Here is a 15,966-nt window from a genome sequence, read left to right as displayed (position 1 = left end):
ACTTCCAATGGAATCTATTTGTGCTGCAGCAACATGGGCCACTCCTCATACTTTCATTTCGCATTACAAGTTAGATATGGCCTCCAGGAGTCGAGCTGATTTTGGTTCCACTGTGCTTAAGAGTCTGTTTCGATGAGCCACCCAGGACTAAGGTGCTAGGGACGCTGTCCCATCCAGCAAGAATGAAGGCGAGATAGACAACTTAACATTAAGAAGTTATGTACCTACCATAATGTTCCATGTTAGTTGTCTTCATCTTGCCTTCTTTCTTGCGTCCCACCCTCCATCCCCCTAGCCTGATTAGGACCAAGAAGAATCCCTTTTGAGGCCTTTTACGGTTGACCTTGTTTTTAAGTTACGTCCTCCTCTGTAGCACTCTAGGTAAACCTTTGGTGGGAACTAGTGTGTTTTTCCATGGTGTTAGCTTTTCCAAACGAGATCTGGATATCTGACGCCTAGCATTGTGGGATAAGGGGAGGCCTCGAGCCGGTAAATAGCTCTCGAGCTTTAGTAAAAGGCCGAGTCGGAGCCGAGGATCTGCTCCGAACCCATCCAGCAAGAAAGAAGGCGAGATGAAGACAACTAACATGGAACGTTATGGTAGGTACATAACTTCTTATTCTCTGGCGAGGTACCATATGAGAGTTTTACAGTGGATGCTGCAGACTCAGTGGTCCTTCTTCACCCACCCCATGTCAACAACAGTAAGGGTAACTCAAACTTCCAAGGAGCGTCTTAAGCGGTGGATTCAGTCGGATCAACATCAGCAAGGTCGCCCATTTGTCCTACCTCATCCCAAGGCTGTAGTGACCACAGAAATCTTCCAGACTAGGTGGGTGCATTATCTGGGAAAGGCTGTTCAAGGCACTTGTTCAAGGCCAATTTGCACATAAATACCCTGGATATAAGAGCGGTGATGTTAGCGTTGTGAGCATTCCAAGGCTCCCTTTCTCTGGGAACGATTGCACTCCAAATGGACAACATGTTGGTAGTTTGATATATGAACAAACAAGGAGGAACCGATTCTTACTCTGTATGTTGAGAAGCCCTCCGAGTATGGCAGTGGGCGATAACCTCCAATCGCTTTCTGGTGGCAGTGCATATTCTGGGGTAGTCCAGTCCCGAGTAGTGAAAATAATTTTTCGTCAGTGTGGCCAACCCTGCTGTGACCTATTTGCATCCCTTCTGAACAACAAATGTAGCAGTTTATTTGCCCTACCCCCCCCCCCCTGCAGGAGAGTCACCAAAGGACACTCTTCTACCCATTTGGTCCCCCGGTCTCTTATATGCCTATCTTCCAACTCCCCTCATCTCTAAGTTTTTGCAGAAAGCATCCAGATTGAAGACCAGGATAATCCTTATTGCATCTTACTGGCCTCGACAGATGTGGTTCCCCTTCCTTATGGCCTCATCTCCTAGCTCTAAGATGGATTCAGGATCCAATTCCAGATCTCCGGACCTAACAAATCTCAAACTATAACCACATGGTTTTTCCAGTTCCCATGATGGCTAGGCACTATGTCTTCTCCCTTCTGTTCCATTTTTTTATCCTCCCACAAACACTCTACGAGAAGTTATATAATAGCAAATGGAAAAGTGTTGTCATTTTGGCTGAACATGATATGGAGCCTTTCACAGCACCTACCTATATGGTTCTCCAATACCTTGTGGAATTGTTTCACAAAGGAGCATGTTGGAATTTCAAATTCTTCACTGGTGTCTGCCAAAACTTGTAAAGTATTTTTGAAAGGCCTGAGACCCCCTTTGAAGGATCCCGTACCTCCTTGGAAACTTTCCTTACTACCTGGGCTTTAACTGCTTCTCCTTTTGAACCAGCAGCCAAGTATGCATTAAAATTTCTGTCTTGGAAAAACACTTTCTAGTAGCTATAACCTCTGTTAGGAGAGTTTGAGATTCAAGCCTAATCTTCTAAACCCCCTTATCTCATTTTTCACAAGGACAGGGTATCCTCATGGACCGGTGCTTCTTAGGATGCAAGTACATGCTTCCAGCTGCTCATCAGACAATACTTATTCTAGCAGCTTCATTAAAGTTAAGTTTTGTAAGAATTTGATTTTGCCATGGTCAGTCATACTAGAATTCTTCCTTTCTAACATTCATTGCTACTGCTCCCTGTTTTACATCTTTACCCAAAAAGTAGTGTGAGATTCTGGTTCTTCATCATGTGTTCTTTTTTGTTCTGCTAGGTGGGACATTATTGAAAGGAGTAAGTTCATGTAGAGATGTTATCAAACAGCTGTGTAGAAGTGCATAACCAGAGTACAGAAGGGCAGCTGTTTTGATGCATGGAGTCTGTTTTGGGTTTCTATGGCAGATACAAAAGCAGCATTCATAAGTGCCTTTCATAGTTCAGCTATGAAATGAACTTCACTTTTATTGTTTTATGTATTGCAAAGTAGTCTATGTTGACTATTTTATGGTTTCAAGCATCAAGCTACTGTTACGATAAAGCATTAACCTAACATTTAAAACAAAGGGTGGAGTAATGTCTTATTGACTTTGGCACTCATTTTACAAGCTCTGTATTTAATCATTAAATTGACAAGGTGTAAAGTATTTCACAGCTAGAGTGGAAATGTCTTTCGTTCCTCCATCATCATATCAGAATTTGTTCATTATAAACCGTTTCATTGATTCCAGTTAATTTACATGTCCGTAAGTCAGTTTTAGAGTTTGAAACAAAAGCATATTGCCTCTTTCAAAGTAAGTGGACTTTTGAGTTTTAGTAGTATTGAGTTTTAGTCTGTCTTAAATCATTGCTTGAAAACAGATTTATTTACATGACTTTTGCGCCATAATTTCAGCACCAGAAAGCAAGGAGCTTATCTTTTTAGGTTTTGCTTGTTTCATTACAGGGTACACACCTGGCACAGCATACAAAGTGTCCTGCTCTCCAACCAGTAGTGCAGTACCACCTTATTCAACATCACCAAATCCTTACCAGACAGCAGTATATCCAGTGCGGACTGCTTACCCCCAGCAGAACCCATATGCACAGGTAAGTAAGCCAGAGCTTTCACAAGCTGTTAATAAGCTCATCAGCCAAACTACTCAAATGTATGGACATATGTCAAGTTTTGTAACAGCACTTAGGCAAAACTACTTTATGTACGTAGTGTAGCAGTCTACCAGAAAATGAAGTTTTATTCACAGTATTGAAGTGCAAAGTTAACTTTATAATGTTTGGGACAGATGGTGTAGAATACTACTAAAAAATGGTACTTAGACAAGAAAAGGCATCCATTCCCTAGTATGTTTTAATGCTGTGTGTTAGACGCCTGCTGATGTCCTTCAAGGATGCATCTGCAGTCCTTACAAATGGGTTGTCCTGTCGTCAGGCAGCCCTTCGGTCGGCCGGATTCCAAAGTCTGGGTCCGGCTTCGGCTGGTGTCGCACTTCACCCGACATCATCGCTGCAGTTTTTCGGGTATAAAGGCATCAGCCGACGCCATTTTCCCCAGTCTTTCTTGCCGCGTGGCGCCCGAAGCAGAAGCTGTTCGCAAGTGCCGGTCGGTCAGATCCAGAGATTACTACTACCGAATACTACTTCGAAGACTTCTAAAAGCGAAGTACCCCATTGGGGACTCTTTCTTGCCTCAGCCGATGTCAGGGAAAGTGAATAACTGTTTATCTTGTGGGAAACAAATACCTCATAAGGATTTCCACTCCTACTGTATACATTGTTTAGGCCCAGACCACGACGTAGCAGCTTGTCTAGCCTGTGCTTCTTTTAACAGACGGACGCTTAAACGTCGGTCGGAGTTTGCTGAACAGATTTTCGGCTCTGATTTTGCCTATATTATGCCGTCGGATCCTCCGACAACGCAAATTACCAAAAGCGCAAAGAAAAGGACCGACACTTTCGCGGTCCGCGGTTTCGGCGAAACGCGATTAAGCAAACGCGAGTGTCTCGGTTTCGGCCGAAACCGAGCAAGCGGTTCTTTCTTCAGCCGAAACCATGCCTTCTACCGAGGCCTCCTCTACCCTGGTAGAATCGGCTTCTGAAATCCAACCTTCTGTTGCGGTTTCTCAGGAATTATCAGACACTATTCCCCTGGATATTTCAACCCCTGCACGTGGAGCTGCTAGGCCTCCTGCAGCCATGTCTATTAAAGCCTTTGCCAGGGCTAAAGCAGCCAAAGCTTCAAAAACGGTGCCTGCCAAACCCCCCTCACACAGGCCCAGCACCAGCTCCCATATGCTTTCTTTGGCTGAGGATCTAATTTCTTTAATTCGTGGATCCCAGCCTCATCCAGACAGGACCTCTCTCCCACCTCCAGAAAAGAGGCCTAGAGCAGAGCCCCCTGAGCCAGTATCCACAGATGATTCCTCTGATGACTCAGAACATACAGACCCTCCTGAGGCTCCTTATTCCCCTTACGAAGACTCTGATGCTGATGAGTCCATTCCTTCAGCCTCTCCACCTGAGGAATTTTCCTTTGGGGAAACCTTGCATGCTATGAGGGAACAATTTCAGTGGCAGGGCCAAGATTTCTCAGACTCCAGAAAAAGGCTTAGAACCTTTCTACATTTGCCACAACATAGGCCTTTAGCTATACCTCCAGTTCTTTCTGTTGTAGATGATGCATTTAATGATGCTTGCTCTGCTCCTGATTCATTACCTCCGGCTCCTGCTAAGCCCGATAGGTTCTACAGGGTCCCAGACACTCATCACCATTTATACAAGGCTCCTTTTGCAGATCCAGAGACTATCTCCCAGGGCCCTAAAGCTGTAGCAGCTACTTCTACTAAAACCCCTCCCTCTGAAAGGGAATCCAGGTCCTTAGAGATGGGGTAAAAAAGTTTACACTTCTGCTACTTTGTCAGCTAGGGCTTTGAACTGCCAATTTCATATGATTCAATATCAAGAGTTTATGCTTGACCAGTTAACTAAAAAGCTGTCCTCTGAAGAATCTTTAGATAAAAATATGTTCAGGAAATGGTACATAACATACAGCAGGTTAGTAACCATTCTTTAAAATGTGGCTATGATGCACTGGAGGCTTCCTTTAGATCAGCCATGACTGGCACAGTTATCAGGAGACATGCATGGTTGAAAGAACAGGCATTACCAGACCATGTCAAATCAAAGCTTTTGGATGCACCCATGGACAAGGTCAATTTATTTGGTTCCCCTGCACAGCAGGTACTAAAAAAGATGGAAGAGAAGGCGAAATCTGTACAAACAGTGAAAGATTTCTTACAGGTTCAACCTCCAAGGTTTAGCAGGAACTGGCCCTCCAAGAATTGGTCCTTTCTGGACTCCTCTAAGACACAGAGAGGCAGGAATAGGCGTTCTAGAGGCAGAAACCAATCCAGGGGTGCCTACAGGGGACGCCAGTGGCAAGGTAACAACCAGCGAGGCACCGACGCAGCCACCACCACTACAACAACTCAATCACAGTGACTTGGCAGTGGCACCGCCTACCAGGGAACAACTAGAAGCACCCTTAGGCGGAAAGCTAACCTTATTTTCAAAGAACTGGCATTGCATCACAAGGGAAAAATTGATTTTGCAAACTATAGACCAAGGTTACAGGTTCCATTTCCATACTCTACCAGGAAAGAGGAATGCCAAACCTACCACCTACTCAAAGGGCAGAAGCTCTAAAGCAAATATCTCAGCTATTAAGAATGAGAGCTGTGGAAAAGGTACCATCTATGGAGCAAGGAAAGGGATTTTACTCCAGACTCTTCCTGGTACCAAGAAAAGAAAACAAATGGAGACCCATTCTAGACCTGTCCGTTTTAAACACATTCCTCATTGTTCCAAAATTCAAAATGCTGACCCTACAGCAGCTTCTTCCCATGCTGGGCAAGGAGTCTTGGCTGGTAACTCTAGATCTCAAGGAGGCATACCTGCACGTCCCTATACGACCAATTTGCAGAAGATAACTCAGATTTCTTGCAGGATCAGAGCATTATAAATTTTCAGCATTGCCCTTTGGCTTATCTACTGCGCCCAGAGTGTTCACGAAATGCCTGGCATCAGTAATTGCTCATTGCAGACTTCAGGGGATCCAAATTTATCCCTACCTGGACGACTGCCTGATACAAGCGGACAACAAAAGCAGGCTAACAGAAGACTTGCAAAGAGTCATTTACCTGCTGCAAGCCCTGGGATATACAGTCAATATCAAAAAGTCAAGGCTGATTCCATCCCAAAGAATAACCTTTCTGGGTGCAGAGCTGGACACATCAAAACAAATGGCATTCCTAACTGCAGAAAAGAAAGAGCAACTACCTCTCTACTACTTGGCATTAACAAAGCAGAACCATCTAACTGCAAGAAAAGTACTGCAAGCCCTAGGCTTCATGGCATCCTGCATAATTCTGGTCCCTCATGCCAGACTGCATATGAGAAAGCTACAGTGGTACCTAAAGAATTTGTGGTCCCAACACAAGCACAGCCTAGAAACCAAAATTCCAATAATCCCATGCCTGAAGCAAGAGTTCCTATGGTGGGCTCAGGCCTGTCAATCAAACACAGGATTGCCCTTCTGCAACAGTCAACCAAGCCAAACCGTCACAACAGATGCCTCAGACCTCGGTTGGGGGGGCACACATGCTAGGCAAGTGCATACAAGGCTTATGGACTCAAGACCAGCTGCGCCTACACATAAATCTAAAGGAAATGCTGGCAGTAAAATTGGCAATCCAGTCATTCAGACCATTTCTCCAAGAAGGTCAGTTGATGATAAGGACAGACAACACCACAGTTATGTGGTACATTAACAAACAGGGAGGCAGACATTCATATCCTCTATGCCGGCTGGCACTGGACCTATGGGATGTGGCTCTGAGCTACAACATTCAGTTACAAGCAATTTTTGTACCGGGAAAAGAAAACATTCTAGCAGACATATTAAGCTGAACTACCACAGATGCCCACGAATGGATGCTGCATCCGGACATCTTCAAAGCCATCACAAGAGAATGGGGATTACCACAAATAGACTTGTTTGCATCCCCACTCAATCACCAGCTAAAGAAATTCTGCACAAGGACGTACCACCCACTTGCTTGGAAGGTGGACTCCCTATCTTTCAGTTGGAAAAACCTGACAGCATCGCATTCCCACCACTTCCTTTGATGCACAAGGTGCTTCTGAAGATCAAAGAGGACCGTCCAAGGATCATTCTGATAGCTCCAGACTGGCCAAGACAACATTGGTACCCATTGCTGAGGAGCATGTCTCGGGATCAAATATGGACACTACCCCTGATCCCATTACTGTTAACACAGAACAACTACAACATCCTGCATCCAAACCTGAAAACTCTGCAGCTAACTGCCTGGAACATTACATAACAGCAATTAACCCAAATTTATCCCAAAGGGTTAAAGACATAATCCTGGAGGCTCGTAGACCTTCAACAATAAAGAATTATGCAGCAAAATGGAAAAGATATCTCATTTGGAGTACTGCAAAGGGAGAAGATGTGACACTGGTAAACATGGCCAACATCCTGGAGTACTTGGCAGAGCTCTTCCATACAGGCCTGTCCTATTCTTCCATCAAGATACATGCATCAGCTATTTCAGCAGAATACAGCTTGGATCCTCCTGTCGTCTCTCATCCTCTGCTCAGACAGTTTCTGAGAGGAATTAAGAATGTAAAACCTCCCAGGAAACCACCATTGCCAGCATGGGACTTTAACTTTGTGCTAGAAAAATTGACACTTCCCCCTTTCGAACCAGCAGCAACAGCAGAATTACAATACTTATCCTGGAAGTCTGCTTTCCTGCTGGCAATAACTTCAGCAAGAAGGGTCTCTGAACTACAGGCATTAATGGCAGTGCAACCCTTCCTGATCTTCCATCAAGATAGAGTGTCCATGAGAACAAATCCTACATTTATGCCTAAGGTGGTATCTAGAGTGTCATTAAATCAGGCTATCCACCTACCTACATTCTTCCCAAACCCACAGAACAGGGGAGAAAGACTCTTGCATACCTTGGATGTACATAGGCAATTACGCTACTACCTGGACAGGACCAAGTCCAATAGAAAAACTGACCAGCTTCTGGTAGCATATGCCTCAGGAAAGGAAGGAAAACCAATTTCAAAACAGACAATCTCCAAATGGATAGGAAATTGCATTAGATTTTGTTACTCCTACCATGGAAAGAAAACTCCAGAGAACATCAGGCCTCACTCCACAAGGGCTACAGCCACTACCACAGCTTTCTTACGAGGAGTGGCTACCAAGGACATTATAGAGGCTGCTACTTGTACCTCCGTGCATACATTTGCCAAGCATTACAATTTACCTTTATACTCTAGATCCCGAGCAGGTTTTGCCACTGCTATTTTGCAAGGGATCCTAGCTACACCATAATCTCTACTCTTTTCCTCCTCCCCTTGTTTAGCTATGGTATTCTACCCATTTGTAAGGACTGCAGATGCATCCTTGAAGGACATAATACAGTTTTGTACCTACCGTAAATGTAGATGTCCGATAGGAATGCATCTGCAGTCAGGATTACCCACCCACCTTCCCCTCTGAGGTACTCCTAGGGTATTTGCCATCCTTCAGCTAGCTTGGGGATCTATTATGGTGTATTTGTTTGTATATATGTACATACATGCTTATTTTATGTGTTTGCTCTCTACTATTTGGAAACATTGGCATTTATCCAAATTTAACCATCCAAGAGGGCACCTGGCATCTGGGGCAAGAAACACTGAGGAAAATGGCGTCGGCTGATGCCTTTATACCCGAAAAACTGCAGCGATGACGTCGGGTGAAGTGCGACACCAGCCGAAGCCGGACCCAGACTTTGGAATCCGGCCGACCGAAGGGCTGCCTGACGACAGGACAACCCATTTGTAAGGACTGCAGATGCATTCCTATCGGACATCTACATTTATGGTAGGTACAAAACTGTACTTTCTGTGGAAGTTCTCTACATTATTATTTCCAGTGTCTAGCTGCCTCTTCTCATGAGAACCAAAGTACTCAGTACCTCTCCCAGCACATTGTATGCTGTAAGCATTTCCTGTTATTAGAATGAGTACATTAAACATTTTAGCATACACCATTTCTGTTGGAGATCTTTTAAGAAGACTTGTTTAGATGGCTTTCAGTGGTATCATTTCGGAAAGGCAAAGGGCTGCTGCATTAACCTCAGGCATTTCAGACACATGACATCACTGCAGTAGTGTTTTGCCAAACTCAAGTGGTCCATTTTTAAAATTGCAGTTAAGTACACTTTTACTGTACTAGCAGATGGCCTTCATTAAATTGCTTTAGCAATACCCAGTATGGGACATATTTTGCCATGGACACCATCTGTCTGGCCAGTCTGCAAAGCTCCAGGTTACTTCCTCACACACTACACATCTGTCTTTAGCACAGCAGTATATGCTAGTGTAAGAGGGTCGTATGAAAAAGCCAAAATTCAAAACCTTCTTGTCAATACCTTCATGCAGACTTTCATTAGCTTTGGGACTTGTAATGTTGGAGGTCAGCTACATAAGCTTCAGGCATATAAATATCTATTTGAGGATCTTTCCTTCTTATTTGGAGATTTTTCAAATATTCTGTCTTATTTCTGTCAGAAAGGGCACATGATCTTGTGGAAAACAAAAACAGGCATGCATTCTAGTTTTTTTTTTTTTTTTTTTTTTTGTCTTAAAGAAAGCAGTGTGCATTTGTCAGATTTGTCTGTCCTGTATGCCTAAATCGGTTGGGAGCAGGCTTAACTCCCTTAGAGTACTTCCTGAAAATAAATATCAAAGATTTGGCAACCATGTCTGGTTTCCCAGCAGTGCCCCCACCCCACACTGAACAAGAATTTAAAAAGTGAAGTGAGATCAGTGACTCTGCTAAACCACTTATGCAGCCCTGGGCTTTCATTCTTTTACTGGGCCCTCTAGTCCATCCCACTTGGAGGCCACTATGGCCCAAGAGCCTCACACGTCACTACAAACCTTTCATCTTGTGGAGTCTGCTGGTAAGAGAGAACATGTTATTTTCCCTGAGGGTTAGGGATTCCTACACCAAGTACTGGTATGGGAGTATGTCTGTAGGATGCTCTTGAAATCCATTCTGTGAATTCATCACCAAATATCATACAACTTGTGACTCCAAAGAAGTGCACTCAGAAGACGAAGCACACGTCTCCCTCTCCTACTCCCTCTTTTCAAATAGGAACTCGGGAAGATTGGTTTAATTTTGAACATGACTTATTTAAGGCAGTCATCCCTTCAGCCATTTTCCAGCCTTCTTTTCCTTCACTCCAGTGAAGAGGAAGAGAAGTTCCTTCCTCCTTTGAGGAAAACATTTCTGAATGTGATCAGGAACGATTAGAAAAAACATCTTTCCCACTGCCTGTGAGTTAAAATCTGAGAATACTATTTCCTCAGTTTCCCCAAATGAGGAAATCTCCTTTAGAGTTACTGTCTCCAAAATAAGATATTTTTTAAGTAGGAAGGAAAATATATGTCAAGTTCACAAAAGAAATATGATCTCATCAACATGGACTCACCAGGGCCTGTGGCCATCCCACTAAGTCTTAGGTGCTTCAGAGGAGGCTTTCACCATAGTGCAAGTTTCTCCAGACTTTCAAACCTTTACTCTGTAAAAACCTTGTTGTATACACACATATTTTTCTAGATAGGGACAGAAGTACTAAAACCTTTTCTTTGCCTGGTCGTATCCCAATTGACAAGGATAGATGTGCCTTTGCTAGATTTGGCAAAAATGTTTTTATATCTCTGTTTTGGCCTTTCATGCAATTAATTGTCAAAGCTGTCTTATAGTACCTTTTTTGTCTGCATTTGCAAATACACAGCAATATTTGGCTAACATCCCTAACTCTGAGGTTAAAACCAGTCTGCTGGAAATAAGGCATCTCTGCCTTCTAAGTCACTAAGCACACTCCAAGTGTACTCATGCTGCTGTGTGCCTTGTCTTCAGTGCTGCTACTACTGGAACTGTAATGCATATGAATGCCTGAGTTAGGCTAGAACACTTTGCAGAGAACATAAAGGCTTATCTTTTAAATGCCCCTTTGAAAAAAAAAATCTGAATTGAAATTCGTCAGCTGAGATGTTTAAGAAGCTGGAAGGGAAAGTGGCAACTGAATGTAAGAAGTTAAGCAGCTGTTCTTGTCTACCATTCCCAAATGCTAATGAAGTTACCCATTCAGCCTAAGGTGTTTCCTTTGAAAATTCTTTTAAGTGTAACAAGTATGATAAATTAAATGTTTAGATAATAGTAGAAAAAAGGGAGGACTCATTGATCCTTCTTTCAAAAGAAAAAGACTAACCTTGACCTCCTGTCTTCTACCACTCACACCCTGGTTTTTCTCTTAGAATTGCAGATATTCTATCCATTTGTCTTCCAATTTAGAAATCACTAACTTTAGACTCTTTTATAGGTTCATTTGTGTTTACTAGGCTAATGACCACAGGGGCCTTTTTAAAACTAGCCATGCATCCCAAATCTCTAACAAGTTCTGATAGCCTTGATAAGTGTAAGCAGGGGGGGTTGGGAGATTAAACATTTACAAGCAGGGGCCTAGGAGATGAACCATCATGGGTGCCAAGTATCCTACAACATGGTTTCAGGCTTCAGTGGGCATTCACTCCTCTTTCTGAGGAACCAAATTTAATTTCTCTCCAAATTATTTCAGAGCCTCTAACTTAGGAAGTTGGAGACTATTCCCCCTTCACAATAAGAAAAATGCTTTTACTCCAGACTTTTTCTGGTTTTTGGAAAAGAAAGCAATAGGAGGCACATTTCAAACTTTTTCAGACTGAGCACCTTTCTTCTTGGTTCAGAATTCAAAATGCTGACCTTAAAACTGGTTGTAGTAGCCTAAGCCATTTGGGATGCATCTTACCCAAGTTAAGACAACTGGCCAGCTTCTAAAGCTTTAGAATACGTTCCACACACCCTAGCCACTGAAGAGCTTGAGGAGAGTGGTATAAAATCAGCGATTAGACTCTCATGACTTTCTTAACTCGGACACTGCCTGATTGGTATGTGTCAGTAGAAAAAAGTGTTGAAAAACCCACACCTAGCATTAAAAACAAAATGGAGGGAGGTGTATATACTGCAGAAGTAAAATGTTCAAAAATTTACTGTACTGTGTGCATCATTAATTGCTACTGCAGTAGTGTAATCTGTATAGGATGAGTACCATAGCTTAGAAGGAAGAGGAGGAAGTATGAGTCCAGGAGAATAGTCCTAGCAAAGTGTTGCCTGGACGTAGAGAAAGAATGAAGCTTGTAGTGTTTTGTAAATGTGTGCACAGAAGACCAGGTCGATGCCTACAGAGTATTTCTAGAGTCCACCTGTTTTTCATAAAAGCCGCATAAGTAGTCAAAGTCTGTGTAGGATGCGCCTCGTCTTTGCCTGGAAATGTCTCATTATGGTTTGATTAACAAAAAGCAGTCCCATGACAACCATTTAGAAATCCTTAGAAACAGGAATGTCTCTCTTACCCATACCTCTCAACTGTCCAGATTTTTTAAACCTATTTTTGGTCTGCTCCTCATAAAATTTGTGGTTTTCTAGCTAATCCCTGAGGGTTGAAGTCTCATCTCAGCTCAGGACATCCTACTAAAATAGTCTGAGCAGATTCCTCCTTGACCCAAATGAATGGATTCTGCAAACAGAACTGGATCTGACATACAAATGGGGTTTGTCTGAGATGAGCTGTATTGTTTCCTAAGAAAACGGGTAGCTCAGCAAGATGTTTTTCGTGTTACACTGTTGCACTGTTGCGTCATTGCATTTGGGTAATCTGCTGGCAGGTTGCCCTCAGTCGGCCTAATTAACAAAGTCTTGGGTCCTGCGTCGGTTGCTGTCCCTTCTTCCATGACGTCAGGGGTATAAAACATGCAGCTGACGTCATTAAATCAGTTTTTCTTGCCGTGCGGTGCCCGAAGCAGAAGCAGTTCGCAAGTGCTGGTCGGCCAACTCCTGAAATTTTCGTTTTCGAGTTTCAGAACCAAAGTCTTCAACTTAAAGCGAAGTACCCCGTTGGGGAAACTTTTTCTTGCTCCTTACCGATGTCAGTAAAAGTTAATAAATTGCATTACTTGTGGAAAGCAAGTACCTCATAAAGATTTTCATTTGTACTGTATTCCTTGCCTAGGCCTTGACCAACGACGTACCTTGCTGTCGGTTTTGTGCTTTATTTAATCAGCGCTCTGTCTTCGGTACATTTTTGCCTCTAAACATTTCGGTTCTCGGTTTAATTATCCAGAAATGACGTCGGTTAGCCATCCGACTACCGGGATTCTGAAAAAACACAAAGATAAAGACAGAGACAGGCCGTCGAGGTCCAAAACTGCCAACAACGCTTCTAAGCCAGACACTAGTCCGCCAGTACTCAGTGAGGAGCTTTCGCAGCCCCTAATACCCGCTACTTTTGACTCGCAGGCCTCTACTGCGACCCATTCGGAGTCCGGTATGCCATGAGATGCTTCTCATATGGAATCCGCGGATGTCTCTACCTTGGATGGGTCCAGAGCTCCTGTGCAGGCACCGGCTTCTGTGGGTGTATTCAGGCCTACAGACTTGCATATTAAACCGACTCCACCTTCAATACTTAGGCCTAAATCTCAATCCATGTCTAAAAAAACGGCACCCAGGCCACATGTTCAGGCCCCTATGCCTAAAATCAAGTGATCAAAATGGCTGAAGATCTAATTACTCTAATCAGGGGTAGTCAACCCCCCCTAAGAGGCCTAGGACTGAGCTTGAGTATGAATTTTTTGATCAGGACTCTGTTTCTTCTGACTCTTCTAATGACCTAGATTTGTCCATACCTACTTATGAGGATTCTGATGCAGAGGATTCCATTCCCTCTGCTTCCCCCCCCCCTGAGGATTTTTCTTTTGGGGAAACTTTACATACCTTAAGGGAGCATTTCCACTGGGAAAGTAAGGAATTTTCTGATTCAAAAAAGAGGCTTAGGGGTTTCCTCCTTCTACCTCAGCATAGGCCTTTGGTTGTATCTCCTGTACTAGACATTGTTGATTATGTGTTCTCGGAATCGAGTAGGGCCCCTGATTCCCTGCCCTCCAGCTCCTAGTAAACCTGACAGAAACTACAGGGTTCCTGCGTCCCACAAGTTCCTTTTCAAAAATCCTGTTGCAGATCCAGAAACCATTTCTCAAGGGCCCAAGGGCATTAAGGCTTCTACAATCCTACCCTTTCTGATAGAGATTGCAGGGCACTAGGTGGGGTAAAAAGGTTTATACTTCTGCAACCTTGGCAATCAGTGCTTTAAACTGCCAATTTCATATGTTAAAATATCAACAGCATATTATTGGACTGCTTAAACAGAAAATGATGTTGATTTATGACTGTGTGGAAAATAAAGATTTACAGGATTTATTGTATTCTGCTGAACAAGTTGGAAAACATACTTTGCAATGGGGTTTTGATTCTTTAGAGGCCTCTTGCAGGGCTGCTGTTACTGGGTCTAAGGCATCTTGGCTTAAGGAGCAATCTCTGCCTGATCATGTTAAAGAGAAATTGTTGGATGCTCCTTTAAATCAGGACCGCCTGTTTGGCAATAAGGCTGAAGAAGTTCTAAAAAAGATGGAAGATAAAGCTAAAGCTATGCAAACTGTAAAAGATTTCTTATAAGTGCAACCTCCAAGATTTAATAGACACTGGCCTACTAAGAATTGGTCCTTTCCAGCTCCGTCCAGATCCTCTCAAGCCAGACCCAGACACACCAAAAGCACCAGGTTTCAGTCCCAGGGGACTCTCAGAACTAAGCAATGGGGGTCCCCTCTTCCAAATATGGAAATAACATGACACCCCACTATGGTAAACAGTCTCAATGACTTTCCTTTAAAATTACCAAGCACTTACCTTTTAACTGCCCCTTTGGGGGGAAAGATTGCTCTTCATGCAAAAAACTGGGAACTCATAACCCAGGACAAATGTGCTTTAAATATAGTGTCCCAGGGATACAGTTTTCATTTCCACACATTGCCAACACCAAACGGGTGGCCAGACCTGCCCCCAAATCAGTGGGCAGAGGCTCAGAAATAACTACTTTCCCTCTTAAACATGGGGGGCTATTCAACTAGTACCAGAAGAGGAAAAGGGACAATGTTTCTATTCCAGGCTCTTCCTGTTACCCAGAAAAGACAAATCATGGCATCCAATTCTGGACCTGTCTACTGTAAACACCCTTCTGAACATTCCAAAATTCAAGATGCTGACTCTTCACCAATTACTTCCTATGCTAGGCAAAGATGCCCGGTTGGCAGCTCTAGATTTAAAAGAAGCATACCTGCACATCCCAATAAGGGAATCTTGCAGAAGATACCTACACTTCAAAGCAGGCTACTTGCATTATCAGATGTCCTTCATGGATGCATCTGCAGTCATAACAAGTGGGTTGTCCTGTCGTCAGGCAGCCCTGCAGTCGGCCGGATTCCAAAGTCCGGGTCCGGCTTCGGCTGATGTCGCACTCCACCCGACGTCATCTCTGTTGGTCTTCGGGTATAAAAGCATCAGCCGACGCCATTTTCCTCAGTCTTTCTTGCCGCGTGGCGCCCGAAGCAGAAGCTGTTCGCAAGTGCCGGTCGGTCGGATCCAGAGATTACTTCTACCGAATACTACTTCGAAGACTTCTAAAGCTAAGTACCCGTTGGGGACTCTTTCTTGCCTCAGCCGATGTCAGAAAAAGTTAACAATTGTTTAACCTGTGGGAAACAAATACCTCATAAAGATTTCCACTCTTACTGTCTGCCTTGTTTAGGCCCAGCCCACGACGTAGCAGCCTGTTCGGCCTGTGCCTCTTTCAACCGAGCGGCTTAGGCGTCGGTCGGAGTTTGCAGAACAGTTTTTCGGTACTGATTTTGCGTACATTATGCCGTCGGATCCTCCGACTACCCAATCTACCAAAAACCGCAAAGATAAAGACCGACACTCGCGGTCCGCGGTTTCGTGCAAAGCCACG

The 15,966-nt window shown here is 43.7% G+C and overlaps 1 protein-coding gene across 1 annotated transcript in view; it reads left to right on the top strand.

Annotated features, from left to right (window-relative positions):
* The window catches only part of FAM168B (family with sequence similarity 168 member B), a gene marked incomplete in the record, with an annotated part of 948,287 nt that overhangs the window by 553,017 nt on the left and 379,304 nt on the right, over nt 1–15,966 (top strand). Inside the window, 1 exon segment of the mRNA XM_044070175.1 lies at nt 2,877–3,019. Coding sequence (XP_043926110.1) covers nt 2,877–3,019 — 143 coding nt within the window.

This window comes from Protopterus annectens, chromosome 4.part1, assembly GCF_019279795.1.
Source record: "Protopterus annectens isolate FY-2018-M chromosome 4.part1, PAN1.0, whole genome shotgun sequence".
Classification (NCBI taxonomy): Eukaryota; Metazoa; Chordata; order Ceratodontiformes; family Protopteridae; genus Protopterus; species Protopterus annectens.
This window is presented reverse-complemented; position numbering and strand designations above follow the sequence as displayed.